The sequence below is a fragment of the Drosophila bipectinata genome, chromosome 2L (genome assembly GCF_030179905.1).
Source record: "Drosophila bipectinata strain 14024-0381.07 chromosome 2L, DbipHiC1v2, whole genome shotgun sequence".
Classification (NCBI taxonomy): domain Eukaryota; kingdom Metazoa; phylum Arthropoda; class Insecta; order Diptera; family Drosophilidae; genus Drosophila; species Drosophila bipectinata.
The window spans coordinates 19121830-19149463 of NC_091736.1; the positions used below are offsets into that span (position 1 = coordinate 19121830).

The window sequence follows — 27634 nt, forward strand, 5'->3', positions numbered from 1 at the left end:
CAGTATCTGCTTCAAACCCGCAATTCAAACATGTTCGAGGGGTGGTTGGAACCAACCTTAACCCATGAACGAATGTGTTTTGTGTGAAAACACATATTCTCAACAAATATTGGAGTATTTATCTGATTCTTCCCAAACCACTATGTAGATTTTATTTATTTTTGGATTAAAATATTGTTTAAATACGTAATTCTCAAGGTCACTATCACGAATGAAACACATGAATCTTATCATCACTTTTTCCCGCAAACTTCCCGCATCATCCCACCATCTGGAATCCATAAGTGATAGATTTTCTAGAAAATAGTTATCTGAAGTACCAGAACCGGCGCCTCCTGTTAATGAAATCCTTTTCGGCTAAACCTTTTATGACCACTCGGAACTGGGACAATTTTCACATGTTCATTAATAAATCGACGCCATAAACAGTAGCTGCAAATTATTTAAATGGGCCTTCGAGAAGGGCGGCGAGTGATGGAAAATCGGCTCAGAATTGAATGTAATTAAAACCCTGGCCTGCCAGAGGACAAAGGGCAAGTGTCCCGGCTGTGAATGTTTTTGCAGGCCAAAAACAGAGAGGGCATTAACAATAGCCCCTGGCAACGCAATCTCCTCTCAAGGCACTTGAAGAAAAAGGTTATAGGATAGATGTTCTTAGATAGTAAGAACTAAAAAAACTATTCATAAAAATACTTAATTAAGTAACCCCCCCAGGCTCCTGCTGATTCTTTCAAGAAAGTACTCCCTCAAGAACTACTTTTTTTCCCGTGTAGGGGTTGTGTTGTCAAGACAACCACCTCGACATCGACACCGGCATTGGCCAAAGCAATTGACAATTTTTCCAGCAGGTAACCGAGAAGGTAAAAGCAGCCAAAACAAAACGCGACACGCTGAAACCTCGAATATTTCGAAATAAAGTAAAATCCGCACTAAAAGGAAGGAAAGGAAACAAGGACGAGTATCTGCACCTGCGTAAGGAGCGGAAAATTGGAAGACAAGTGCCGTGCAGTGCGGATTTTCGCGGAAAACCAGGAAGTGGGCAGGAAAAAGGAACTGAATAGCTCGAGAGGACTCCCGCAGCTAGAGAGGCAATTTGAATCCGAATCGCAGAACCCACGCAGCTGGCCATGAACTTCTACGACGAGGAGATCAACATCAGTGGTCCTGATACGAAGCACCTGAGCAGTGTCCAAATGGAGCAGCGAAATGGAGTTCCGGGGGGCAGCCGAGGGGCAGGCAGTGGCGCCAGCGGGGCGGCTGGCAGAGGCGCCGGGGCAGGAGGCTCACAAAGAGCAGCGGCCGCCAGGACACGTCGACTGGTATGTTATTTATGGAAATGCACTTGAAAAAATTATTGGCATGAAAGGATAAAAATATAAAAATTCTTCCAGGAACTCCATGGAAACTCCACGGATGATGACGGTCTGCTGCAGGACATCATCGACCACGATGACGAGGCGGAAGACAGTGACGACGACGACGACAGCGAGATGCAGCTGCCCCAGGGCATGACCATGGGCGTGGGGATGACGGGCTTAGTGCCCGGACCCGGTACTCGCACCCAGAAACGACCGGGGAGTAGCAGACATCTCCAGCAAGGGCCACCGCATGAGGATCCCCTCAGTTCGGGAAGCGAGGAAGGAGCTGCGGGAGGCTTTCGAGGATCTGGCGGAGGAGCTGCCAAGCTTCCGCACCAGAAGCTAACCCTGCCAATGAGGAGCAGTGCAGGCGGTAGATCCGAGCAACAAGAGGAGCAATTCAGCTTGACACCCGACAAGTGGGAGGATTTGTCGCTGTCAGTGGAGCTCAAGGAGCTGTTTCCCTACATCCTCAAGTACACGCCCCAGACTATCGATACCCCGTTTCACCTGCAACCCTTCATCCCGGAGTTCGTCCCTGCCGTGGGAGACGTGGATGCCCTTCTCAAGGTCCAGGCGCCACCACTCCTGCAGCCCCAGCGGCAGAGGGAGCTTGACGACCATCTGGAGAAACTGGGCCTGTGGCTGCTTGACGAACCCTCTGGCGCCCAGTCCGAACCATCCCTGTTAAATATGAAACTGCGCTCCGTCCTGAGTGGCAGCCGGGGAAGAAACCCGAGGCACGCCTCCTCCGCCTCGAAGATTCCCACGGCACGATCGGGCAAGGACATAGACAAGTGGATCGCCGAGGTGGAGCAGGTGCACATGACGCAATCCATGTACGATGCCCAGCCCAGGAAGGATATCGATGCCCTGCTCGAGGATTGGCCACGGGCCTTTGGCGAGGCGGAGACCAAGAGTGCTCTGGATCAGGCCTACAAATCCTGCCTGCAACAGGATATATCCTTGGCGGACTATGTGAGGGTTCTGTGCGAGAGGTTTGGAGTGGAGGGGCCGTTGGAGTCGCAGGCTGACTACATCCACAATGTCCAGACCCTCTTTGCACTCTATTTGGCCGCCAGTCAGGCGTGGGAGTAGCATATCCTACTCATATAATTCAGGATCTTAATATATATTCATAAAATATCATAATTTTAATTAAAATATAATGTGTTTTTCTCACAAAAACAAGTCTCAGTGCATGCTTTTGTACCTGCCCCACTAATAACGCTAATGGCTTCGATTAAGTGACAGCCAGACGGCGCTTGTTTGTTCCTCGATGGAGATGTCCTTTCTTCTCCTTCTCCCTCGCTCCTGCGGCATCTCCGCGTTCTGCCTCTCGTTCTGCTGTGCCAGGTCCTGGCATTAAATCGCTTGGAAAACGGTCAGCCCATAATAACCGGGTTGTTTGATTTGGTGTCGCGGGGAAGATTGAAGAGGGGTCCTGCAAAGGCGGGCGAAGGTGAAGGAGTTACACTAATGGGGAAAATGGGGTAACCAATCAACCTCTTGACAGAATCGCATCTGCAAATGTCATTTTCAGAAGCTCAAGGGCACGGTTTCATACGTTTTATCAATTTATTGTGAATTATTTATCTTACTCGCAAAAAATCATCTAAACAATGGGGATGTGGGGGAGTTTGATTCTCCATGATTCCTCCGATTCTGGAGCAGAATACCCTTAAATGTTTCTAGATTAATTCTCTATTAATTAGCGTTAAAATATTAAACCATAAATATTTTTCGATTTTTTCGGGAGAAATCCTTTGGAAAATGTTTTTAAATTTATTTTGAAACTTTTTTTGGTTGGGTTCAGGCAGTCGATCTTATTTTGTTGCTCCACCCACGGTCTAATTGGACCTGATTAAGATATTGGCGGGGCCAAAAGCAAGGCCCGTGTTTGATGGTCAAATCCAAAACGCCAAATCTGCCGGCAACGGCCTTAATTATGCGTAATGCGAACGCCACAAGAGCCCATTAATGTCATTTTCAAGGCATCGGAGGATGGCTTGTCAGTCCCATGATTATCGGATAATTTTCGAGCTTCGCGGCTAATATCTTACATACTTTTAAATGTATTAAAAAAATAATATTTTCTCGATCATTAATCATAATAAAATATTAGTTAAAAGTAATAGTTTACCACATACTACTTTAAAATAAGTAGTTTCGTGAACTAAATTAAGTTCGCTTTGGAAAAAAATTTTCGTTTGGTTTTATATGAATTTTATAAACAAAAAATAAAATTTTAAATCTTACTGATTTAATTCTTAAGTTATAACGAGTTAAATAATTCTGTGAATTATGATGTCTTGCGATCTAAAAACTTTAAATTATCCTACATTATTATATATCTTATACATTATATTATCTTACATACTTTTAAATGTATTACAAAATAATATTTTCTCGATCATTAATCATAATAAAATATTAGTTAAAAGTAATAGTTTACTACTTACTACTTTAAAATAAGTAGTTTCGTGAACTAAATTAAGTTCGCTTTGGAAAAAAATTTTCGTTTGGTTTTATATGAATTTTATAAACAAAAAATAAAATTTTAAATCTTACTGATTTATTCCTTAAGTTATAACGAGTTAAATAATTCTGTGAATTATGATGTCTTGCGATCTAAAAACCTTAAATTATCCGCCAACATCGAACATTTTAGTACATATGCCGATAACATACACGTGTCGTGTGTATCGATAAAGTTACATCCCTAAGGAAAAACCAAAACAAAGTCGCATCTGACCCAACTTGTTGGAATCGAGAGTTTTCATCACAGAAAAAGACTAGTCCGCAATGTACGAAGCTAGTTGCCGATACTGCGAGTTGGGAATAGAGGATGACAACTACCTGGACTGCATAAAATGTCGAAGAAGTGTCCATATCAAGTGTCTGCCACATGCAAGCACCCCGGGAGACCTTCTGGGCGATGTCTTTTTCGACTTCACGTGCGTCAGATGTGTGAGGGAGCAGCTTAAGAAAGAGGAGGAAGAACCCGCTCCAGATTCCGTGAAGGAAATCTGTGTGAGGCAGAAGATTCCCTGGTTACTAGTGATAACACTGACGCTCTACAATCTTTCCATCAAACAAAAGGGACTGGGACACCATGGATTCTTTCACTGGCGGACGCACATCATCAGCTTCGTGGACAAAAACTGGAACTACATCTTTGGTTCAAATATGTAGGTGAATAGATTTATAATGTAGTTTGTTTGCTTATATCCATCTTCATGCAGTCGGCGGAAAAAGCAGTGGACTGGGACGGTTTCCGGAGCTCTGTCCCACAACAACCCGGAGTACTTTCAGTCGGGTCTGGACGTCTTCAAGGACCACGGATGGTGGAAGCTGGCCAAGCCTTTTACAACCCCCAGGAGTGTTCTTAGAGAATGTAAGTGAAAATAATAAACCAGACACTGTTTTAAGACCTAACTTTTCAGATGAGAAGAAGCAACTCCAGCGCCAGCAGCTGCGCGTGGAGAAGCGTTTTCCTGCTCTGGATGAAAATAGCTGTAGCAGCGAAATCTCTGTTACAGATCACACAGAGGACAAATTCAGAATATCAACCAACGATAATGAATGGGGGAGCAGAGGCGAAGGGTGTGCCCGTCTTATGTAAGGACGTTTAGCCTTACAGTATAAACAATTATAATTTATTATTATACAATTAGTAAACAATTATGCTTTATTGGTATTCGTTCCAGTCCATTTATGGGACGTCAGCCGAGGGTTCTGGGGTTGGCCTCACCTGAGTCGCAGCAGCCTGTGGCTGTTCCTCCAGTTCCAGTTCCAGAAACTCGGAACACAGAGTACCAGGGGGAAGAAGAGTCGGAGGCAACCCAGCAACCCTTGAGCAGCGTCCAAGCCAGCTTGATGGATTTTTTGGCTGAGAGTCTGGGAGGCGACGACCTCAGCATATTTGGCAGCCTTCCCGGCATAATGCCACCACCCTTAGTTGGAGCAGGAAAATCGGATTTCTTTATGAATGACACCCTACTGGAGGCTCCTACCCCCACTGAAGGCCTGTTCGATTTTGGCATTCCCAGCTCAATAGATGAAGCTAAGGGAGGTAAACTGATCAAGGAGGAGCAAAATGATCCAGAGCCCAAGGATCAGGAGGATGAAAAGATAGAGGACGATGGCGGGGAGGATGAAGACGAAGAGTCATCCAATTACCAGCCACGCATTGTCCAGGTCACCAATTACCAGGCTCAGCAGCAGAATCAGACGATTAAAGCCGAGCCCATGGAGGAGGAAGTGGAGGATGAAACTGAAAAGGAAGAACTGTACTCTATAGAGCCCTGCCTACCAAGTGGTTTTAGCCGCAACCCCCGCAGAAACTGGCCATGGCTTCAGGAGACCCAGGACTCGGACGACGTATCCATCCCCTCCGAAAATCTCAGGCTAATGAGTGTCCAAGAGGAGCAGAAATTGCTCGATACGTTGCACAGAATCTTATCCTTCGAGAAGCAGTGCCAGATATCCATACCCGCCTACGTGCGACGGCTTTACAGAAAACTCTCCCTGCGAAAATGGAAGAGAGAGCACAATCGGCCCATTTTTAACCTGGACGACCACATCGATCCACTGGGCAGGGCCCGGTTAAAGAGTCAGTCTCACAAAGTACTGGACAGGTACCACCTTCTGGCCCACTCCCATCAAAGTGCGAGAAGTTCCTTCCACGCCCGCCTGGCTGGATGCACTCAGTATGAGCTCTTTGAGTCGCCCTACTCGAAGAGGGTTCTGCACCCCTTCATCTTTCGCAGCGAGACCTTAGCTCCTCCGTGGCTAAAGCTCATGTGCGAGCTGCAGCACCGAGTGAACCAGACGCACCCCACGAGGTCCACCATAGACTTTTGCTACGTGAGGCCGCAACACATCCCGGCGGTGAATGCGCTGCTGCAGAGCTCTTTTTGGCCCAATATCGATGGTGAGTGCCTAGGACATCTCTCCTCTGGCCTTGTGAGCTGATGTATCCTTCTCTGTTTCAGTAAGCGAGTGTCTCACCTATCCGGACTACAGCGTAGTCGCGCTCTACAAGAAGCTGGTCGTCGGATGCGGGTTCCTGGTTCCAGATGTCGGCTACAACGAGGCCTACATCTCCTTCATGGCCGTGCGCCCGAACTGGCAGAGGAGCCGCATTGCCAGCTTCATGCTGTACCACCTCATCCAAACGTGCTCGTCCAAGGACATCACCCTACATGTGTCCGCCAGCAACTCCGCGGTGATGCTGTACCAGAAGTTTGGCTTCAAGATAGAGGAAATCATCCTGGACTTCTACGACACCTACTTGCCACTGGACTCGAAGCAGAGCAGAAACGCTTTCTTTTTAAGATTACAAAGATGAAGGGAGTTTAAATAAATCCCGTGATCACAGACTGGATTCTTTTCAAAAGGATAATTTGGATGCCTAGTGCCGATCCAACTTTATTTTACTTTATCTTAAGCCTAAATTCATTTGTTAATGTTTGACGGCCAACCTTCTAGGCGAATATCTTCTCTTCCCTGCGCTTCTTGGTGACCACAGTGCCCGGCTTATGCTGCGCCTCGGGGTGATTCATGAGCTCTGGCGGGCACACCGACACCGGACTGGCTGTGACGCACTGCTTCAGGTCGTAGAACAGGGCGCTGTCGTCCTTGGTGACGAAGGATATGGCCACACCGTTCTTGCCAGCACGACCCGTACGACCGATACGATGCGTGTAGTCCTCGATGGACTTGGCCATGTCGTAGTTGATGACCAGGGAGACGTCCTTGATGTCGATACCACGACCGGCAACATCGGTGGCCACCAGAATGTCCTTTGCGCCGGACTTGAGCGCGGCCAAAGCGTATTCACGCTGCTCCTGGCCCTTGCCACCGTGCAACGTACAGGAGTTGTAGCCCAGTTTCTCCAATCCCTTGGCCAGGACGTCGGCACCCTTTTTCTGGTTGACGAAAATAATAACCGGTGGATCGATGGAGCGCGAGAGGATCTCCATGAGCTTCTTGCGCTTGTCGTTCTCGCCCATCATGTACACGATCTGTTCCGTGCGTTCCGTCGGCTTGCCCACGGATCCGATGTAGACCGTGGCCGGTCGCCGCAGATAGGATCGCGCCAGTCTCTCCACAGCCGGAGGCATAGTAGCCGTGAACATCACCGTTTGGCGGTACTTCTTCTTGGTGTAGAAGTTCTCCATCAGCTTGTTCTCGTCCTCGGCCTCCTCAGTGTCGGGCTTGAGGTTGGAGACAGGCATGTACTCCAGGATTTTCTGAACGTCCGGCTCGAAGCCCATGTCTATCATGCGATCAGCTTCGTCGAGGACGATGTACGTGCACTGGTTCAGCACGAGATACCGATTTTCCAGCACATCAATGAGACGACCCGGCGTGGCGATGACTATTTCGCAGCCCAAGCGGAGGCGGAAGCCCTGCTCCTCGCGAGAGAGACCTCCCACGACCACCACAGTGCGGATGCCCAGGGGTTGCCCAAACTTGGTTGTCTCCTCCTCGATTTGCTGCGCCAGCTCACGAGTGGGTGCCATAATTATGGCATATGGACCCTGATCCACATCCTCCAGACGCTCGATCTTCGGCAGCGATTGGATCCAGGACAGAAGAGGGATGAGGAAGGCCAGTGTTTTACCGGATCCCGTCTCAGCCACGCCGATGATGTCTCTATTCTGCAGACCAATGGGAATAGCCTGCCTCTGAATGGGTGTGGGTTCCTTGTAGCCGACCTTGTCAATGATGTCGATGATCTCCCTGGGGAAACCAGATTCGCTCCAGCTCCGGATCGGATTGGGGATCTTGCCGCCCTTGATGGTGATATTGTAGTCCTCCCGGAAGATACGCCAATCTCGCTCGGTCATTTCGTCGTTGTCCTTTTCGGACCAGTGACGATCATCCCACTTCTGTTTGTCCTCCTTGCGCTTCATCTTCTTCAAGCGCACCTTCTCCTGCTCCTTCTCGGCCTCTGTCCGCCTCTTCTCGAGAAGATCTCCATAAAACTTGCTCTGAGTGCGCTTTTGCTCCTTGATATCGATGCCTGCCACATTTCCCCTGCCGAAGAACTGGACGTGGTGACGCTCCTTGTACAGATTGTTGTAGTCGATGGACGTGTCTTCGCCGGCATCCCAGTCAAAAACGAATTTGCGGTCGTTGAGGCGGCGAACGCGCCTCTTCTTCTTTATGATTCCCAGGTATCGTTCCCGAATGGCTTCCAGTTCCTTCTCTTTATCCTTGTGGGTCAGTTCTTCGGTGCGCTTTTCGTCTCCCCCTCTATCGCCCCTGTCGCCTCTGTCGCCACGATCCCTGCCCCTCTCTCTGCGGTCTGGCTTGGGCGGAGGAGCTGCTACGGCCGGCGGCGGGGCTCCGGAGGCCATAGCCGTGCCCATGGAGATGCTCACCTTGTTGGCGTTGGCCATCTGTTCGCGGGCTGCCTCCTGGACAGCCCTCAGCCGCTCCACCTCCTCCTGACGCCGCTTGAGCGCCTCCTGAGCCCTCTGCTCTTTGGTGAGGAAAACTGGCTTGCTCCGGGCCTGCTCCTCTTTTTTCTTTTTGTCCAGAAGTTCCTCCAAGGAAAGGGGCTCCTTTTTCAGCTTCAGGTCCTGTTTTTCATCGTTCATATCATCATCGCTTACGATTAAGGGCTTCGACGATGAGTCGGTTATGTCCAACTTGGCTTTTTTATCCTGGAAGCCTCCGCCTCCTGACCCTCTTTCTCTGGAGCGCTCCCTCACATTATCCCTGGGCCTAGGGCGATCGGGGGAGCGGCGCCTGCCGCGGTCCTCCCTAGAATTGATTTGTTAGGTATTTCACAATCATTGAAAATTAGGAAAAACTTACCGGGAACGCGAACGCCGCTGGCGTCTGTCCTTCTCCCTCTCCCGTTCGTATTGGCGCTCCCTGGCGCGGTCCCTGTCCCAGTCCCGTTCCCGGGCACCCCCAGCTGCAGGACGATCGCGCACCGTACGCTCCCTCGAACGCGAGCGACGTTTCTTATCATTTACCATTGTTTTCCGCTAATATGAAAATTGTAAACGTTTTCGGCTTCCACAACAAACAGCTGACTCGACTAGTGTTGGATAAGATAATAAATCGAAAATGGAATCGTAATCGTATTTTAAAGAAATCGATAACAAGCCCGCTAATTGGCATAATACTTGAAAATAATGTAATATAAAGAACCTCCAAATAAATAAATTGTTTACCCAAACGGCTTTTGGTTCATTGCCTCCCAATTATTTTCTGCTAATAGCTTTACTAAAAAATATGTCTTTAAGTAGTTCCTCTTCGAAAAATTATCAGTTAATTAAACAATGTTATTGAAACTAATCAAACCCAGACGCGACAATGACATCGCAAAAACCTTAGGTTTTTATCTTGCAAATTAAGTTATACACTTGGCTCAATCATTTCAGTTTGCTCTTTCTTTAATAACGTTGCTTTTCACTTTCCACTAATAATCATTAATAATATGCATATACATATAATTGGATATATTTTGACATTTAGTCGGTATAGAATAGGGCGGAAATGTTAATTCCCTGGGAGAATTGACTCTTAACGAAGAGGGTCGCAAAGGTGAATCCAGGTCCGCCAGACCACAGAGTGGTAGTGGGTCCGGAGCTGTTGGTGAATCTGTCGGTTACGTTGATGAAGCGGATGATTTTGGTGTTGGTCTGGCCCTGTGAGTAGATTAAAACTTGTTTTAGGTTACAATTTATGAATCAGTAGCAGACACTCACGCTCAAGGGGAAGACAATAGTTCCGTCCTGGTAGGTGTTGTTCTTCTTGTAGATTGTCAGGTTCTGGGTGCTGGCCAGCTTGCTGCTCGACAGCTTGGAGCCAAAGGAGGCATTGGCAGCAAAGGCCAGAGCCACAATGGCGGATAAAACGAGAGCAACTTGCAGGGTCTTCATGGTAGAAGCTTTCTTCAGTTATAGAAAAATTGGCAATAACGTTGACAGTTATATACCCGGACTTATCATAGAAAAAGAGAAGTATTTCTTTATCAATTCTAAAGAATAATATATTTAAAGACTTTCAGGACTTATCAGTAGCTATTCGCTTTGTCATTTGTTGGTGGTTCCTCCTATCTATATTAAGAAAAGTTTAATTGCTGATATGTATTAATAAAATAAAATGTTTTTCCCAAAGAGATAAATTCTGTTAAGAGTAGATTATCTAGAAACGGGAATGTGTCAGTAGATTAGAACTAAAGAGAGCTATCAAAGGAAACAAATTTAAATGTAAAAATAATGTAAAAATATGTAAGTGTAAGATGTAATATGTAATGTAAAATGTAGAAATAAAATTTCTTTAGAAAAGTTTACCCTCAATTTAAGGATTTTTGAATATATTGTAGAAAGGGTTTTCTAAATTTTAGGGCGCCTTGTCCTGGGGTACTTTCTAAAACCTAGAAAAAAAACCCTAAATTTAAAAATTTTTTTTCTATGTTTTAGAAATTGTTTTCTTATTTTTAGGGCCATTTGCCCTACATTTTAGAATCGAAATGCCATTAGTTTTAGAAAAATTTACCCTAAATTTTATGGTGCGGTGCCATTGAAGACAAAAATAGGCCGAATTTCTAAATCTTAGGGTTAATGTAATTTTGAGTGTACATATAATGGGATATATTTTGACATTTAGTCGGTAAAGATTTGGGCGCTAACGTTAATTCCCAGGGAGAATTGACTCTTAACGAAGACGGACACAAAGGTGAATCCAGGGCCGCCAGACCACAGAGTGGTAGTGGGTCCGGAGCTGTTGGTGATTCTGTCAGTTGCGTTGATGAAGCGGTATATTATATATAAAACTTAAAAGTACCATATATTAAAACTTGTTTTAGGTTACAATTTATAAATCAGTAGCAGACACTCACGCTCAAGGGAAAGACAATAGTTCCGTCCTGGTAGGTGTTGTTCTTCTTGTAGATTGTCAGGTTCTAGGTGCAGACCAGCTTGCTGCACGACAGCTGGGAGCCAAAGGTGGCATTGGCAGCAAAGGCCAGAGCCACAATGGCCAACGCCACAATCCATGGTAGAAACTTTCTTCAGTTATAGAAAAATTGGAAACAACGCTGTTATTGATATAACGCTGTAAGTTATATACCCGGACTTATCATAGGAAAAGAGAAGTATTTCTTTATCAATTCTAAAGACTAAAAAATTTAAGGACTTTCAAGACTTATCAGTAGATATTCGCTTTGTCATTTAGTTGGTGTTTCCTCCTATCTATATTAAGAAAAGTTTAATTGATGATACAGTAGCGGACAATGAAATCCGGACAGGCAGAAAATACTACTTTTTTAGTTTTTTTTTTCAACCATCGTTTATTTTATGGAGTAAATTTGTTTTAAATCGATGAAATTAATATAAATGTTAATTCAAAACGTGTTCTTTTAAATTACATTTTGTTTTATTTGGAAATAAAACGTATACTTCAATATTCGATGGAATTAAACATAAAATGTAGGCAAACAAAAAAAATTTTTTTTTAACTATTCCAAGGTAACAAAAAATTTTTAAAAATTATTTCTTAGCTTATTCAAAAATAATTTTGTTTTGGTTCTTTAGTATTTATTTGGTCTTCCTTAAGTTTTTAATACGGCCTTTATTCTTGATGGCATAAAATCTACCAAGTTTTCGTTAGTTTTCATAATTATGTCTTAATCTTAATTATAACCGACTCTTTCCACTGTCAAATTAAATTCTCTTATTTTTTTGGTTTCTTTTTATGTATTTTAACTTTTAAAATAGGCCAACGATTTTGAATCGGATAGAAATCAGGACTACTGCCCGGCCTGTCTAATGTTGATATTCGATTTTTCTGCAAATAATTTATTACCTACATTTAAAAAAGAATACTTAAAATTTAAAACTTTAATTGACTTTATGGATATAAAGACTGCTTATTGTGTCTATTATGCCTGTAATTAAAAAAAAAAAATTATAATTATACAAAAAAATAAATTTTTAAAGTAGGTTCAACCCTTTAAAGAAATGGCGCTCGATATCGATAGACATATAGTTGAAACTCGATAACAGATATACTGGAATTTTAGTTTTATCAAAGAGTGGTAACCCCAGAAACCAGCTGGAGGAGAAAAAGCTTTGTTTTCCTTGCGATAAAAATTTTAAATCAGTTTTCAAACCCTGTCTGACCGCACCACTCACATCGAGATGAGCGTGGCCACGGACCAGGAGACGGCGCCCATCGCCAACTCGCGGAATGGTCGCACGGGCAGCGTTTTCCGGAGCTTCGGGTCGCTCTTTGGCGGCAGCCAAAACAGCGGAGACCAGCAGCCGGGCGACGGATATGTGGAGTTCGGGATGCAGAATCCTGAGCGGAACGGCCGTACGCTGGGCACCTTTGCCGGCGTTTTCAGCCCCGTGGCACTGTCCATGTTCAGCGCCCTGGTCTTCATCCGAGTCGGTGGGTTTCTCTTCACCCCGGTGACGTCACACCGAACACTTGTTGTGCTGGTCCATTGAACTTGCTCTCGTCTATTCTTCCCTTTGTGTATACTAGGCTACATTGTCGGAAATGCGGGTCTGTACGTCACGCTGCTGCAGTTCGTCATCGCCTACGCTATTCTGCTCTTCACGGTGGCCTCCGTCTGTGCGATTTCGACCAATGGAGCCATCGAAGGAGGAGGCGTCTACTGTGAGTCACTGATGATTTTGGTGTTTGTCGAGGCTTCCACTAAAATGAGATTCCATTTATCTGTTCCATAGTTATGATAAGCCGCACTCTTGGCTTGGAATTTGGAGGCTCCATTGGTACGCTCTTCTTTTTCGCCAATGTGGTGGGATCTGCCATGGCCATCTCCGGATGCACTGAAGGCATCCTGGACAACTTTGGCGAAAACGGATACTTTGGCAAGTACCTAAAGGATGGCCCATGGTGGTGTTTCCTCATCAGCAGCCTGCTGAACACCCTCCAGTTGCTGGTCTGCTTGGTGGGGGCTGCCCTCTTCGCCAAGACGTCAGTGATAATTCTGGCCATCGTGACTGTGTGTCTCTTCGTCACGTATGTTAGTTTCCTGTCCGTAGGCGCCACCAATGATACGGTAAGATCTCCAATCCCCCCAACCGGGGGGAAGTATTTCTATTTTGTGATAGTTATTCAGTAATTATTTGGGTGACTCCGTTGGACGATCGCTCATCGAGGAAAAGCCCTGTCCCACTTATCAGTTTAGATATCTAGACTATCTGGGGCTCAATTAGGATCTTCTTTAAATATTTGTTTAGGGCTTATCAGTATTGATAAAGGAATTCAGTTGGCTGTGGTCAGAAAGGGTGGTTTCCAAGCTTTACTGATCTGAAAAATCATTAGAGTGAGCTTACGGGGACTCGGATTCTATGTACATTAGGTCATAGTTGGAAATCTGTGAATCACAGTCGCAACACAGTATGAGTTTGTTTCAAATTAGTTCCCTTAGTTTGCCAAAAACATTATTGTTGGATGGTTAGTTTATTATCAAAAAATACTGCAAGTCGGAAATACAAACAAAGACAAATATGGAAAGCGTAGTAAAGTGATAAGATTTGTGAGTCATATATGTAGAAACTACGGATTAAAATGCATTCAATTAAAACTTGAGTGTTTTTAACGAGAAAAAATCATATATTACCCGCAAAATTTGCTTTTCTCATTTTTTTACGACTATAGATAGCGGTTCCCTTGAGTAACAACCTCTCGAAAACTGTGCACTTCCTCAACTACACGGGTCTCAGTGCCAACACCCTGCGCGACAACTTGGGAGAACACTACGGAATCGACTACACCTCCAATGGCAAGCAGGTGGACTTCTCCACCACCTTCGGTGTGCTGTTCGCCGGAGTCACGGGCATCATGGCAGGGGCGAACATGTCCGGGGAGCTCAAGAACCCGGCGAAGAGCATTCCGTGCGGCACCTTGTCCGCGGTGGCCTTCACCTTCGTCTCCTATGTCATCCTCTCGTTCCTAATGTGCTGCACCACCCCCTACTTCACGATGCAGAACAACTACCTATTCCTGCTGCCAGTGAACCTGTGGCCCCCATTCACCGCCATCGGCATCCTGACGGCCACCTTCTCCACCAGCCTGAGCAATCTGATTGGTTCCAGCAGGGTCTTGGAAGCCCTGTCGAAGGACCAAGTTTTCGGAAACCTGCTGAACTTTGTGCTTCGCGGGACGTGGAAGGGAAACCCCATTGCCGCCGTGGTGACGAGCTGGTGCCTCGTGGAGTGCATCCTGCTGATTGGGTCCTTCAACATCATCGCCCAGATTAACTCGGTGCTGTTCATGCTTGCCTACTTGGCCACCAATGTGGCCTGCCTGGGCATCGAGCTGACTGGAGCGCCCAATTTCAGGCCGCTGTTCAAGTACTTCACCTGGCACACGTGCCTCATTGGACTGCTGGGTACCCTGGTGATGATGTTCGTGATCAACCCTATCTACGCCTCCGTCTGCATTATCTTGTGCCTCATCCTGGTGATTGCCCTGCATCTGTTCTCGCCCGCCACTCAGGCCGCCCAGTGGGGATCCATTTCCCAGGCCCTAATGTTCCACCAGGTCCGCAAGTACCTACTGATGCTGGATCCCCGCAAGGACCACGTCAAGTTCTGGCGTCCCCAGATCCTTTTGTTGGTCTCCTCGCCGCGATCCTGCTGCCCGCTGGTGGACTTTGTCAACGATTTGAAAAAGAGTGGTCTCTACATCATCGGCCACGTGAAGCTGGGCGACTTCAAGGACTCCCAGGACGCCGAGAACAACCAGCAGTGGTGGTCCTTCCTGGACCACATGCGGGTCAAGGCCTTCACGGAGGTAACCGTTAGCCGGAGCATCCGCGAGGGAGTCCAGCACCTGATCCGCCTGTCGGGCATTGGAGCCATGAAGCCCAACACCATCATTCTGGGATTCTACGACAACGAGGCGCCGAGGGACTTTTTCCAGAAGTAAGTCACTGCGCTGATAGTGTGTGGCGGAAATCCTAATCTAATTTCTAATCTTTCGCAGCGGTTCCTCCCCCTATAAAACGGATGACTTCAACAATGGCGAGATCCAGAACTTTCCCATTCGCCGCGACGGGGATCCCAAGCACTTCCAGGTCGAGGAGTATGTGCAGATTCTGTGCGACACCCTGCGGATGAAGAAGAACCTCTGCCTGTGCAGGAACTTTCAGCGCCTGGACAAGAACTTCATTGCCCAGTGGGTTCAACACCTCGCATACAAACTGATATATCCTAACAAATCCTTTTTTTCGATGCAGAAGCAACCACGTTAAGTACATCGATGTGTGGCCCATCAACGTGTTCAACCCCACTCTGGGGGATCCCTTCGACATGGTGTCCCTGTTCATGATGCAGCTGGCGGTGATAATGCTGGCCAAGTGGAAGCACTTGCGAGTGAGGATTTTCCTGTGTGAGACGAACGAGACGCGAGCAGTCGGGTACGCAGGAAGCACTCCTTATCACGTCCCCCACCAAAACAATTTCTCTCTTTTTCCAGCACCTTTGATACTCAAGCCCCGCAGATGGAGATCTTCTCCAAGCAGAAACTGGAGCAGTCCCTCAAGGAGCTGCGCATCTCAGCCCACATTGTGGAGATCCAGGAGTGGAGCCAGGACACTGACTTCAGCCGTCGCGCCCGCACCCTGAGGCAGTACACCGCCCAGGCGGACAACGTGATGCTGGAAGACGACGATGAGGAGTCCCTGAACCGCTCGCTGCTCTACATGCAGCGGGCCAACCAAATCATCCGCGAGCGCTCGGACCAGACGGCCTTGTCGTTTATTTATCTGGCAGCCCCTCCAAAACTGGCGACTCCCGACTTTGCCCAGCGCAGCGCCAGCTACATGGAGCTGCTCACCGAACTGACCGCCGAGTTGCCGCCCACCATTCTCGTCCACGGCGTCAGCACGGTGACCTCCACCACGCTGTAAGCCGGACAGCCAGCGGGCAAGCGAATATTTTACGAGTGATACGAATCCAGCGTGCAACCGGATTGAACCAATTGCGAGGGGTGGCTGATATGTGGATATATCTTATGATTGTTGTGTACGTTTCTGTGTGTGCTTCAAGCTTTATTCGTAATCAAGAAACAGGCACTAGGGTGAGTCGATTGAATATTCATTTTCCGCCTTGAGAGCGTGAACAATTATTCCTCAAAGCGGAGCATAGTCGACTGGCCCTGCATTAATTATTGCATCTGTAGGTAACCTTTTATTTTAGATAATTTAATATTTATTCACACACACACACGTTGATGTCACGAGCCCGAATCCCGCATCCAAACCATAATCATATCAGATAATACAATTTTAAGCTAATCCATGACCATCTACTGGCGATTGTCACATGATATCATACTTTAAAGTTTCAACTCACCCAACCGAACCCACACCGATATTAACCCGTTTGTGATTGAATATCAATATCTGCACTAGACAGGCCGAAGGGCAAAGTATTAGATAACCGTCTTAGAAATCGGTTGTAAAACAAACAACTTCATGGCGCACTTAGTTTTTAAACCACTCTTGGCGGCCCACAGTTCCGGCGGACGTTGATGGATTGTTTTTAGAGGAATATTGCGCGTGCTACTGTCCGCGGAACTGTAACTAGCCGTACATTATTGTAATCGTAGCGTTCAATGTAATCTGTTCTTTCCAATAATTTAAATAAAGTTTTAGTGATATTTTACATTCCTACTAGTATTCGACTATTTATTCCATCTCAGTGAAGTCACAGCCGGATCCCCTTATCGGAGCATCCATTAACACTTTCTTTCCGTTTCGGAATCGAGAGGCCTTATCTGGCGGGGACTTTGTTTGTGCATCGTTTACCGCTACCATTAAATGCTTATTAAGATTGGACATCGGGTCACGTGTAAACTAGAGGGCACTGAGGGACTAACGAAATCGGGAGCCCAGGCAGACGACCCAATAGAGTCATAAATGTCAACGGAATACGCTCCGGCCTGTTGTTGCACTATTTATGTGATGACAATTTATGATACCCATCAAGGATGGTCGGCGGGGCACCTCAGGCTCGCCCTGATTACCTGGGCATCCTGGGCAGGGATCTCTGTTTTTGTTTCTATCCCAATCACGGCTCGAGTGTCAATAAATTCCCATAAATGCACGCAATTGCCTGACACTTTCCAGGGCGCTATCCTGTGTATCCTAACGGACACTTGAGATAGCAAGGGTTACTGTAGAGTCCTTGTTAGAGCCCTGACGTGTGTCCTAAGTTATGGCATGGGTTTTGGGGAAATTGTCGCATGCCCCGAGGGATCTAAGGAGCATATTTAAATATTTATAAATGGATCTATCTGACCTGAATTAAACAGCCTTAAACTGTTTAGGATTCAGAAGTTCTAGGAATCTGAATACGACTTCCAACCATCTATAACTTTAAGTCCCTGGCAGACATACAGTCTGCATTTTTTATGCACATCTGTAACCACAACAAAAATTACGTGGAAACCAATAAGTAGTTTCCTTTAATAATTCATAATTCCGGATTATTACATGGCAATTTGGATCGGCACACTGGGAAACAGGTCGAAGTCACTTCGCCTCACAATGGCAACAATAGCCAGAAAGGATCCTTTGTGTTGGCCTTTGTATGGCCTAGAGGGCTCAACAAGTGTCGGGGAAAAGGACAATAAAGATTCCCATGGAATTCCTTTCTGACTCCGGGACACAGATACGTAATCGTATTTTCGCAATTTAGCGCCAACGACTAATCCGCAAAACGAAAACGATTAATCTGGACAGGGAAAACCAGAAACACGCAACCACCAGACGGGCCGAAGGATTATCATCAGATGGCCTATTGTTGGGCAGAGAGGTGCCTACTTTCAACCAGAACCGCCCACCAACCCGGCCTATTGTTGCTATTTTGACAGAGCCCTCTCGAGGCGACTACCTGGGACCGCTCTCACAGGCAGAGATGCTAATTGGAAAACCCCGGCCTCTCCATCGGGGCGTTGCCGATCTTTAGGCTATCCGCGAACCTTTCTCCCGAAAATATTGCAGCATGATGCTTGATATGGGATCGGGACCAGATCAGGATCGACCTGCGGTCGCGTGGCAAAGTCGCTCCTTCAGATCCCGATTCCGATCATGATCCATCAGCGGTCATCAAACGTCAGGATCGCTTTGTCGGCTCACGGCTTTGTTCCTTGACAATTTGTGTGAAATATCTCCGGTGCATCATTTGTACTCTTTAGCCATGGCCGGCGCTTCGGCGATTGTTTTGGCCGTTTTCTATGGAAACTGGGCCAACTATTCGAATTGATTTTCCCCTTAATGCTGCGAGTATGCCGAGTTAATTAACCTTTCGCTTCGGCCACTTGAAAGTGGGCTTGAGACAGGTCCTGTTTTGGCCAGAAAAATAGAGCGGAGAGAATTATGGAGGGGATCTGAGGGACAACAGATTGTATTTGCAACTAGAAGGGAGCTATGGATGAGGTCAACATCATGCATGGACATGGATTACTTTAATGCACTAGCATATCTTACATTTAAGGTTCAACTGCTTTCGTGTGAAGTTCTGGGAGAAAGCCATCGGAAAGATACTTATTTGCCTTTTGACCCAATAAAGACCAATTGGCTAAAATCGAAAGTTGCAAACTGCAAACCACACAACGGAATTCTTTTCTTTTGTTCCTTCCAAAGCCTTCCGAAAACCTCAAACAAACAGGACTTGCTAGACCACAGACATGCAACAAAGGTGCTCCAAGGGGGATCGGATGTGGATCGGGTTCGGGATGAATGCGAAAATTATGGAAATTATTCCCACAAAGGCGGAAGGCTCTCGCAAGTCTTTTGTTTGATCGCCTCCTGACCTTGGCTGCAATTGTTTGAATATAAAAAGCCAATATGCGAGCCAAAGCACAAAGGGCTATGATTACAGACGGTAGCCAAATGACAGGTCATCCAAAAAAGCAGGCCATAGCTGGTACAGTGAATACCTGGCAGAAGGAGATCGCACCAGAGGCCGCAAAGAGTCGAGGGGCAATTAAACGTTTTGACCGCAAGCCAATTAAGGGCACGGGTTTCGTCTGCAGGTCCCAGGTAGCCGGAGGAGACGGCGAATCAGGTAGCAGGTAAGGCGAGCAGCCAATCACGTTGAAGACACCATCCCGCATGCTGGTATATAAGCGTCAGTCCTCCATCAGCTTCTTCAGTTATCCTTCGATCCTCGAACAGCAATCATGTTGACCAACAACGAAACGATGGAGCAATTCTACTACCACGAAGATGCCGCAGTTCTGCCACAATTCCTGGACAACATTCAGGGCAACGATGCCTTTCAGCAACTGGAGCAGCTAATATACCAACAGGACTTTACCTGCAACGCCGACAGCCTCTCCGAGGGCACCAGCAGCTGCTCCATGGAGCAGTTGTACTACGACACGCCGGCTGTCCTGGAACTGGAGCACATGCTGAGCGCCCAGGAGCAGCAACAGACCTTCTCCAACTCCCTGGGAAAGAGCCAGGCCAGAAGCACGAAATACTGGAACAAGCAACACCGCAGCAAACCCTACGACAAGCTATCCATCTCCTCCGCCTCCTCATCGTCCTCCAGCTCGAGCTCCGGATGCGGCGACAACGTCCTGCGAAAGCGTCGTCTGGCGGCCAACGCCCGGGAGAGAAGGCGAATGAACAGCCTGAACGACGCCTTCGACAAGCTGCGGGATGTGGTGCCGTCTCTGGGCCACGACCGGCGGCTTTCCAAGTACGAGACCCTGCAAATGGCACAGGCCTACATCGGCGACCTGGTCACCCTGCTCTCCAGAGACTACTGATCGGGAAGGCTCAGGATCATCCTCGTTCCTTTCCAGCAACACCATCGACCTAGTGGAAAACTTATAAAGGCTGTTAGTTTTAAGTTATTATCGTAGTTTTAAATGCATTTAGCTTAAAAATAAGTTTAATAAAAGATATTAGAAGAGAAAATTAAAAATGGGTTTTAATTCTATGACGAAGGATTAGTTTGGAGGTTATCTTTTCAGGACTTTTCCTTGAGGAACTATGGGGCTATAAGCTATTTGTAAGAAGAGGTTATTTAGATCATGAAATAAATCTTAAATTAAAATTAAGTTAACCTCTGGTTTTAATTACCTCCTTAGTACGTACCATCCATCAAATCCTGGTTACAGATCCACATTTGTTTACATTCTCCACACTCTCATGTCAGCCCATTCCCGAAAAGGGTATCCTTGAAGGAGGAGCGCGGCATGGCTAAGTAGGGAGTGGGTCACGCCCCAGGAACCAGAGACATAGGTCAAAACATCAGTTGCCGGCCCAGAATTAATGAGTTCCGACTTCCGACAAAAGGAACTCCAAACACAGAAGTGATTAAGTGCCGCAAACGTCAACAGGTAAACACTCGGGATAAACACAGTCGCCGCTTCAGATCCTTGGGACGGTAGGACGAAAATTGATTTAAACATAGTCATTTGTAAATGGTTTGGGAACGTGGGAGGGGTCTTGGGAGCCGACTTCCTTCCAGTTCAGAGAAACAGAAAGAGTTTCGATATCACATTGATGTTTGTATTTGTAAACATATAGACTTTACAATCTTAAATACTCTAAGCCTAGTGTTTAACTAGAAAGCCCAAAATGAATTGTAAAGAAAGGCTCTTCGCAGGTTTCTTCAAAATAAAACCCTCAAATGCCATAAAAGTTAATTACACAAAACTACAAAATACATTAATTTAATATTTAAACGCAATACCAGCACAAGTACACCTCTACGACAAAGTAAACTAAAAGCAATCAACTTTTACTCTTTTATTGCTAAACATTTACTTGGGTTTTAATTGGAATATTTATTTTTATTTAAGTTTGAAGGTCAGTTGGAAATTACAATGCAGTGAAGAGCAGGCCAATCATCAATTCATTTTAGACTTATTTTAAAACTATTTACAATACCGATTACGCTTAATTCTATGATAAGCTTAATATTAGAGGCAATGGCGCATTAACTAAACTAAGCGGATAATGTGGAAGCTAAGGCATCATCCTAAGGTTAAGGAGCTTCAAAATGATCTGTGAATTAAGTCTTAGAAGCGGTTGTCTCGGACTTCCCTTGGAGGAAGGCCCAAGGACGTTGGCGAACAGGGAGGATAATGGATAGTGTTCTTTAATTCATTTATTCTCTGCTGGAAATCATTTTTATTTTAAATATTATATTCTCAAAACATTTAAATTGTTTGCTAAAAGTACAGGCTAAACGAATTCATATAATGCGCTCTGAACACTGTCAGACCAACGACCTCGCCCACCGCCCCAAGGGAAACCCATCCAGCCAGTTCGGGTAATGTGGTCCGTGTGTTCTGTACAATTAAATTTGCTTTTCGATTAAAATATCAATAAAATCAAGGTGAGATAGCTGAGGACTAAAACTAAAGCCGAGAGTGTTTCTCTCCTGTTTTTTGTTGTCAGTGTGATTGTGAAGATCTACATAATACGTAATTACATCATCCAAGCTTTACCGCGCATTCGTCCACGTCCTCGCATCGGACCTCCGGGACCGCCGCCTCGCGGGAAAAATGGCCGGGGCCCAGGACCAGGGCCTTCGAATCCAGGACCGGGCATTCGCTGAAACGGTGGCCTAAATGGGCCGTTCGGGCCGGGACCATTCCATCCTCGACCCCTGCCTCGCCCTCGTCCTGGCATTCCTCCGTCCGGGCCGTTCATAGGAAATCTTTGAAAAGGTTGGAAGGGTGATCCGAAGGGAGGGCGCGGTGGAGGCGGCGCTGGACCACCGCCTCCGCCCATTTGCATTGGAGGCATTTGATTCCATCCCTGCTGCTGGTGTTGAAGCTGCTCCTGGTCCTGATCCGGCATGGGAGGCCCCATGAATGGATTGCTGGGCTCCCACGAGTTCATGAACTCCGACGGAGTTTCGAGCAAGACAGGACGGGACGCCGAATCGCCATTTGCCTCACCATCTCCAGCCGTGTTATTTGGTTCTATGGATTATTATTGTTATAAATAGCTTCGATTTGAATGCAACTCGTATTACCTCTCAAAGACTCATCAATGTCGTCGTCCGACATGTCCATGTCCACCACCATGTCTGAAGGATCATACCTAGCAGAGCCATCCACACGATCCGATTCAGATGAAGAACCTAAAATGGGAATTTTGTGATGAGTTTAAGATCTTGTTTTTGAAGTATCTTTATACTTACTGGCATTCGATTTATGGGGAGAGCTGACCTTCGTCTTGGCGTAGCTATTTCCTGGCGGCGCCATCATCCCATCCTCACTAGGATGCGGTACGATCCTATAGTCAACATCCCCACCAGTAAACTCCTAGGAAATACAATATCAAAAGTAATTAGTATTCCAAAGTTCTTAAATTACTATCTAACTACTTAAACTATCTCCATTTATTCGTACATCTAACATCGGAAAATAAGGGTCTACCTTTTCTGCTCCGCCCGGCGAACCAGTTAGGGATATAAGATTTCGGTGGTCAATGTCCACCAGCTGCCTGGTCTTGTCCTTGCTCAGTCCCAGCTTGGCCCCGAAGTCAAAGGCAGGTGGGAGCTGCAGCGTCCGATGGTCCACATCCTCGGCGCCCAGCGCTGCTGAATCCGTGTGCAGATGCTCGTTATATTCGATGGGCGCGGCTCCTGCGCTTCCCTTCCGCTCAAAATGGGGCGGCGAATGCGGCGTCGACTGGTTCGCGTACGAAGAGGAGCTGGCCCCGCTGCTGTTCAAGCTTGTGTCTAGCGCCGTCCATGACATGCTCATGTTCCAGGTGCTGTTGAAGTCGTCCCCCGCTCCCGCTGGCCCTATAGATGGCGGCAGGGGTGGCGGTGGCATAGACGAAGGAGCGTATTGACTCTCCTGGCTTCCGTTGCCCGCTGCGCTTCCGTTTCCTCCATACATATGGGACGGGGGTGGCGGCACATACTCCTGGCTGCTGGAGCCGAATAGAGGAGGATTGGGCGTGTACTCCGCAGATCCTCCACCGAGACCAGGAATGGAGCTATTATTCGAACTAGAGATCGGCTCCGGCTTGTAGAAGTTGGCATTCGGGTTGTAGCCCTCGTCGTCCGACCGAGATCCGATTACCTCGATGGCGCTGCCCTGGTCCTTCGAGTCCCGCTTGAAGTCGTTTATATCGAATGGCAGCTTTCCACTGTCCAGGTAACTGGAAAAGCCGTTCAAGCCTCCGCCAAATAGGCTCTGAAATGCAAGCAAGAGTAAGTTGCCCGCCATTGAGTTTCTGTAAGTTCACTCACCATTCCCAATGATGAGTTATTCTCTTCGGGCAACTGGAGATCGGCATCCCGCTCCGGCGAGGGGGCGTTTATGTCCGGGGATGGAATGGGACTCGCCAACGTGGGTATGGTCTCGTCCAGCTTTCTTTTAACTATTTTTATCCTAGTCCCGAAACTTTTGTAGGCCTGGGGGAGAATACACATTAGTCCCGTGAAAAGCAGTATGATGTTGGAAAGACTTACACTTGCCACCACCTTCACTTCTTTCCCTTGGTGCTCGTAGAACTTCTTAGCTGCCTCGAGGCTGGCCAGGACCGCCTTTCTGCTCTTGATTTCGTTTTGCAGGTTCTTGTTGTAGGCGTTTATGAAGGCCACACACCGCTCCACCTCCTTCTCAATGTCGCCCGAGTGGCTCTTGTCCTTCAGCTGCTGCTTGATGACTTCAATCTCAAAGGTCGGCGGCTTGGGTAGCTTCTTCATGCTTTTGTCAGTGGCTTCCGCCAGCTCCACGCACTCCCGCACCTGGGCTATCAGAGTGGCGTTCTGGAACTCGTCGCTCACGTCGACCTGGGACTTTTTGGGGGGTGCTATGTTGAGGAGCCCGCTCAGATCGCTTAGATACTCCTCATTGTAGATCTCTCGCTGCTCCCAGATCTTGAATATGCGCAGGATTTTGTCCTTGACGCGTTCGTCTCTGAAGAAAGAAATAGAGATTAAAAGAGTGCTTTGTTGATGAAAGAAAGCTTCAATTTTCATGAAACACGTGCTAGAAAGTGAAGAACTCGTGAGTAATCTGATAACCGTATTTTTAATGGTTCTGTGCCATCCTTTAGTAAGCGGATACTCACCGAACCATGGTGGTGGCTCTCTGGAGCGCCGTGGCCCAGCACTCGACAAACTCGTAGCGCTTGCGCTTGCTGTACTGGATGACATCGTTGGCCAGGTAGAAAAGCACGAGGCGGTGATCCACGCGAACTGCACAATAAAAAGCCATAAGCTGGCGAAGATTCGAAAGGGCGGGTCGCCCACCACCACTCACCTCTCTTGAAAACATTAAGCCAGCACTGGATGATCTTTTTGTGGTTGGAGCGATGCTGCAGGCACCAGTTGGACATCTGCTGAATGCCATCCTGCGTGTCCTTCAGGGCCTCCAGGCGCGTCTCGAACAGCTCCTCGTCGAAGGTCTCCGTCATTGTGTATAGGTTCTATACCGGCTCAGCACATTACAATTGTTTACGACTGGTTATGCCGCTGCCCTCCGGCCAAGCGATGTATTTTTATATACCTCTTTTCCCACACGCGCACTTTTTCACCCACCGTTTTGGCGCTCTAATGGGACGCCACGACCGCTGTTTCTTCGCCTATGGAACAGTTTTTAGCCGCCGAACTCTTTTCTGTCGCTTGCTGCACGCTTGCAGACGATTTTATCTATTTATTCGTGCAAAACTAAACAAATTAGTTGAAACAAACAGATAAATCGAGGCGAGGGTGCCAGACAGTGGGTTTGCATGGGAGATGCCACCCGGGTGAATGGGCTGGTGGCCTTGCCACCACAGGTGAGCAGCCCTTTTAGCACTGCCAACCTGAACCAAAAGAGCGTCCGGCAACGCTAGGGGAGTTTTGAGCGTTATGTGGGTTTTTTTTTAAATCAAGCTTTATGAATTTAAGTATAATCGCCTGAATTAATCAATTATCAAGTTATAAATTAAATATTATTTTATATGTAGTATATCCGCCGAAAATCTTCAGTAAAACTAAGAAGGGAACTTAAAAGGTAACACATTTTTTAGAGATACTTCTGTTCAGAACCCGGGCTTTTCCCGAATATTTTTGTAATTTATTGCACTTATTGGAAAGGATAACAATTGACTAAAGGTAGGTTAATAAATAATTCTATCTTTTCATAGTTTTTACCGTATGATGCCTGTTTTTAGTCTTACGTATCTTACGTACCTGGCTTTAGACCTAACTGCCCAGATCCGCCATGGTCGGTCGCTTGGATCCAAAGACGCCATTTTGGAGCTGGGTACTAAAGTTGTATGCTGATTTTGAAAGAGTGAGAAATCAGGAAGAGCCGGGCTGTACAGCTAGTTCTAATCTTGAGAGTAAAAAGTCCACCAATGGATGTTCAGGTCCTTTCGAGCAGGATCTACAGATCTAGAAATTTGTACTTTTAATTTTCCCATATGTTCAATACAATAACGATATGTTTTAAGGCAAAATGTCAAAAAAGCTGTTCCTCTTGTCAAACAAAAACAAGCTTAGCAGACAATAGGTTTAATTTTTAATTATATTTCAAGGTTTCTTTTGGCTTAAGCCTGATGGTTCAATTACAGTATCAATACTGTAATTGACTGAAAAACCTATTAATTTATTAACTAAATAAGCTAAAACATGGTCCATGTAAGCACCGTCTTTCTGCGCATGTGCGGTAGTCGGTCTCGTGCTCCATGTAAAGGCGTACATCGAGCAGATCCGGTTCAGTCGGGTGAAATTGGTCAAAAGGAGCGGATGCTCTCTATCCTTGAGTGATTGTTTTGTTTTTTGCTCCAAAAGTTGTTGTAAATCTCGTAAATTTGCCGGTACGGTGACACTCTGTGTTTATTTCATTTAAATGATAAGATTTTGTCTCCCAGTGCGTGGGAGTATTTGTTTACCTCGCGTTGGCTGTTGTTGCTGTGGACTTAAGTTATTAGTTGCCGGCATATGGTGTCCTCAATAGAGATGTCCTAGTGAGCTGTACTACTGAAAGCCAATCCTTTATGTATTTTATTTGAATGGAATGCAGGGCTATCCACTGACTTACAAACTCCACTCTCTGTTTGATGACAATGTAATTGTTTCCCTTCCGCTCGAGCTAGCAACAAGTGATAATTTTAATCGGGACTCGTGCGTGAAAGTTCTCCTGATTAATGTCACGTACGCAGCGCTTGCGGCTGTTTTGATTTTGTTGTTTTTCTTTATTTCGGTTGGACGAGAGCAACAAAAACTAATCAAACCCAAGGACAATATTTGGCGATAGGGAAGTGAGGAAAAACAACCCATATTTGCTTTGCTTTAAGGTTTCTCTTTTGGTTTAAGTGGTGAGCCATAACACTTTATCGGAATATGATTTTCGGCAAAGCGTTTCAGACTATTGAGTCTCCTTAAACAGTCCTTTTGCCTTACAAATTCAAAAAAAACTGTTTCCAGGAAGTCTCCTTTTCAAATCCAATCCCTTGACAACTGTAAAGTGAGCAACTGTTTGGCGTTTTCCTTTTCGCCGGCGCCTCTTCCTCATTGCCATTAGGGCCATGTAATTATTCTGATTACTTGGCTCTGGCTCACAGACAGGACACCAATCACGGCAGCTACAACACAACTACAGCACCGACAGCCAGCCGTGCTGCGCCACTGACCCAGTGCCAGTTCCCAGTTACGTCGGATCCATTCCGTTACGCTCCACTCCTCCCTTCCGTCCGGCTCCGCTTGGCGTGGTTCTGGGCATTTGACCAGCGTCGCCACACGGGCAGGGAAATGCGCCGTAGCAAATAATTACGCTTCAATTGCTGTTCTCCCTTCAAGGACTCTTGATTGTCTCGGGCTCTCAGAAAGTTTTATGGAAAAACGCAATTTAGTGGCGCTTTAAGTTCCCAAAAAAAAACCAAATAAAATTAAACCAAAACTTAATAGGGTGAGTATTATTAGATAAGACTTCCTGTTTTGAAATATTGCACAAATATGGAACTTTAAGGATTTTTAAATATAGCTCAAGCAATCATCATCAAATCGTCTGATGAGAGACGAAATGCCTCTAACGATTTCTTTTTATTAATATTTTTTGATTTTGCATAAAATAAATAAAAAACAACAATACAATTTCTTATAAGACACAAATAAGTACATTTTTGGATTGGATTTTTGTTTTAATTTTCTGAAGAAGTCCCTTGGAAAAAGTGTGGATCCTTATATACAGCCATAAAGTCCATAACTCTGCCAATTTTCACCCGACCCTTGAGCACAATACTCTTAACAATTTGTATATTCATTAAACATACATTTTTATCAAAAACT

The 27634-nt window shown here is 46.2% G+C and overlaps 7 protein-coding genes across 11 annotated transcripts; 4 read left to right on the forward strand and 3 right to left on the reverse strand.

Moving 5' to 3' along the window:
• The first annotated feature begins 826 nt into the window (after positions 1-826).
• On the forward strand, positions 827-2456 carry IFT46 (intraflagellar transport 46). The gene is made up of 2 exons (XM_017238985.2): positions 827-1319; positions 1392-2456. Exons 1-2 carry the CDS (start codon positions 1128-1130, stop codon positions 2454-2456), a joined length of 1257 nt encoding a protein of 418 aa, XP_017094474.2. The 5' UTR covers positions 827-1127.
• A 1601-nt stretch (positions 2457-4057) lies between these two features.
• Atac2 (Ada2a-containing complex component 2) lies at positions 4058-6742 on the forward strand. 2 transcript variants are annotated; one of them, XM_070277098.1, is made up of 6 exons: positions 4058-4391; positions 4461-4549; positions 4604-4755; positions 4805-4979; positions 5069-6294; positions 6356-6742. In XM_070277098.1, the coding sequence occupies exons 1-6, from the start codon at positions 4164-4166 to the stop codon at positions 6709-6711; spliced, it is 2226 nt and encodes a 741-aa protein (XP_070133199.1). In that variant the 5' UTR covers positions 4058-4163; the 3' UTR covers positions 6712-6742. The 2 variants fall into 2 exon arrangements, with proteins under 2 accessions (XP_070133199.1, XP_017094534.2); XM_017239045.3 differs by having other exon boundaries at positions 4059-4549.
• Positions 6743-6747: 5 nt separating this feature from the next.
• Positions 6748-9422, reverse strand: LOC108123747 (probable ATP-dependent RNA helicase DDX23). The gene is made up of 2 exons (XM_017239044.3): positions 9192-9422; positions 6748-9137 (listed from the first exon to the last, which is right to left on the reverse strand). The coding sequence occupies exons 1-2, from the start codon at positions 9356-9358 to the stop codon at positions 6848-6850; spliced, it is 2457 nt and encodes an 818-aa protein (XP_017094533.2). The 5' UTR covers positions 9359-9422; the 3' UTR covers positions 6748-6847.
• A 407-nt stretch (positions 9423-9829) lies between these two features.
• Positions 9830-10296, reverse strand: LOC108123709 (uncharacterized). The gene is made up of 2 exons (XM_017238987.3): positions 10094-10296; positions 9830-10033 (listed from the first exon to the last, which is right to left on the reverse strand). Exons 1-2 carry the CDS (start codon positions 10265-10267, stop codon positions 9857-9859), a joined length of 351 nt encoding a protein of 116 aa, XP_017094476.1. The 5' UTR covers positions 10268-10296; the 3' UTR covers positions 9830-9856.
• A 2123-nt stretch (positions 10297-12419) lies between these two features.
• LOC108123718 (solute carrier family 12 member 9) lies at positions 12420-17043 on the forward strand. The gene is made up of 7 exons (XM_017239002.3): positions 12420-12782; positions 12879-13013; positions 13085-13419; positions 14022-15289; positions 15351-15542; positions 15604-15783; positions 15843-17043. Exons 1-7 carry the CDS (start codon positions 12530-12532, stop codon positions 16273-16275), a joined length of 2796 nt encoding a protein of 931 aa, XP_017094491.1. The 5' UTR covers positions 12420-12529; the 3' UTR covers positions 16276-17043.
• Positions 17044-19553: 2510 nt separating this feature from the next.
• amos (absent MD neurons and olfactory sensilla) lies at positions 19554-20147 on the forward strand. Its single transcript, XM_017239004.3, has one exon. It carries the CDS (start codon positions 19554-19556, stop codon positions 20145-20147), a length of 594 nt encoding a protein of 197 aa, XP_017094493.2.
• LOC108123719 (RNA-binding protein EWS) lies at positions 20073-25799 on the reverse strand. Of its 4 annotated transcripts, none has more exons than XM_070277127.1 (11): positions 25535-25799; positions 24621-25009; positions 24430-24556; positions 23825-24275; positions 23603-23767; positions 22779-23546; positions 22541-22664; positions 22373-22480; positions 21840-22319; positions 20479-20761; positions 20073-20207 (listed from the first exon to the last, which is right to left on the reverse strand). In XM_070277127.1, the coding sequence occupies exons 2-10, from the start codon at positions 24772-24774 to the stop codon at positions 20514-20516; spliced, it is 2625 nt and encodes an 874-aa protein (XP_070133228.1). In that variant the 5' UTR covers positions 24775-25009; positions 25535-25799; the 3' UTR covers positions 20073-20207; positions 20479-20513. The 4 variants fall into 4 exon arrangements, 3 of the variants coding, with proteins under 3 accessions (XP_070133228.1, XP_070133227.1, XP_017094492.2); XM_070277126.1 differs by having other exon boundaries at positions 24621-25190; XM_017239003.3 differs by lacking the exons at positions 20073-20207; positions 20479-20761 and having other exon boundaries at positions 20874-22319; positions 24621-25190; positions 25535-25797.
• Positions 25800-27634: the final 1835 nt, after the last annotated feature.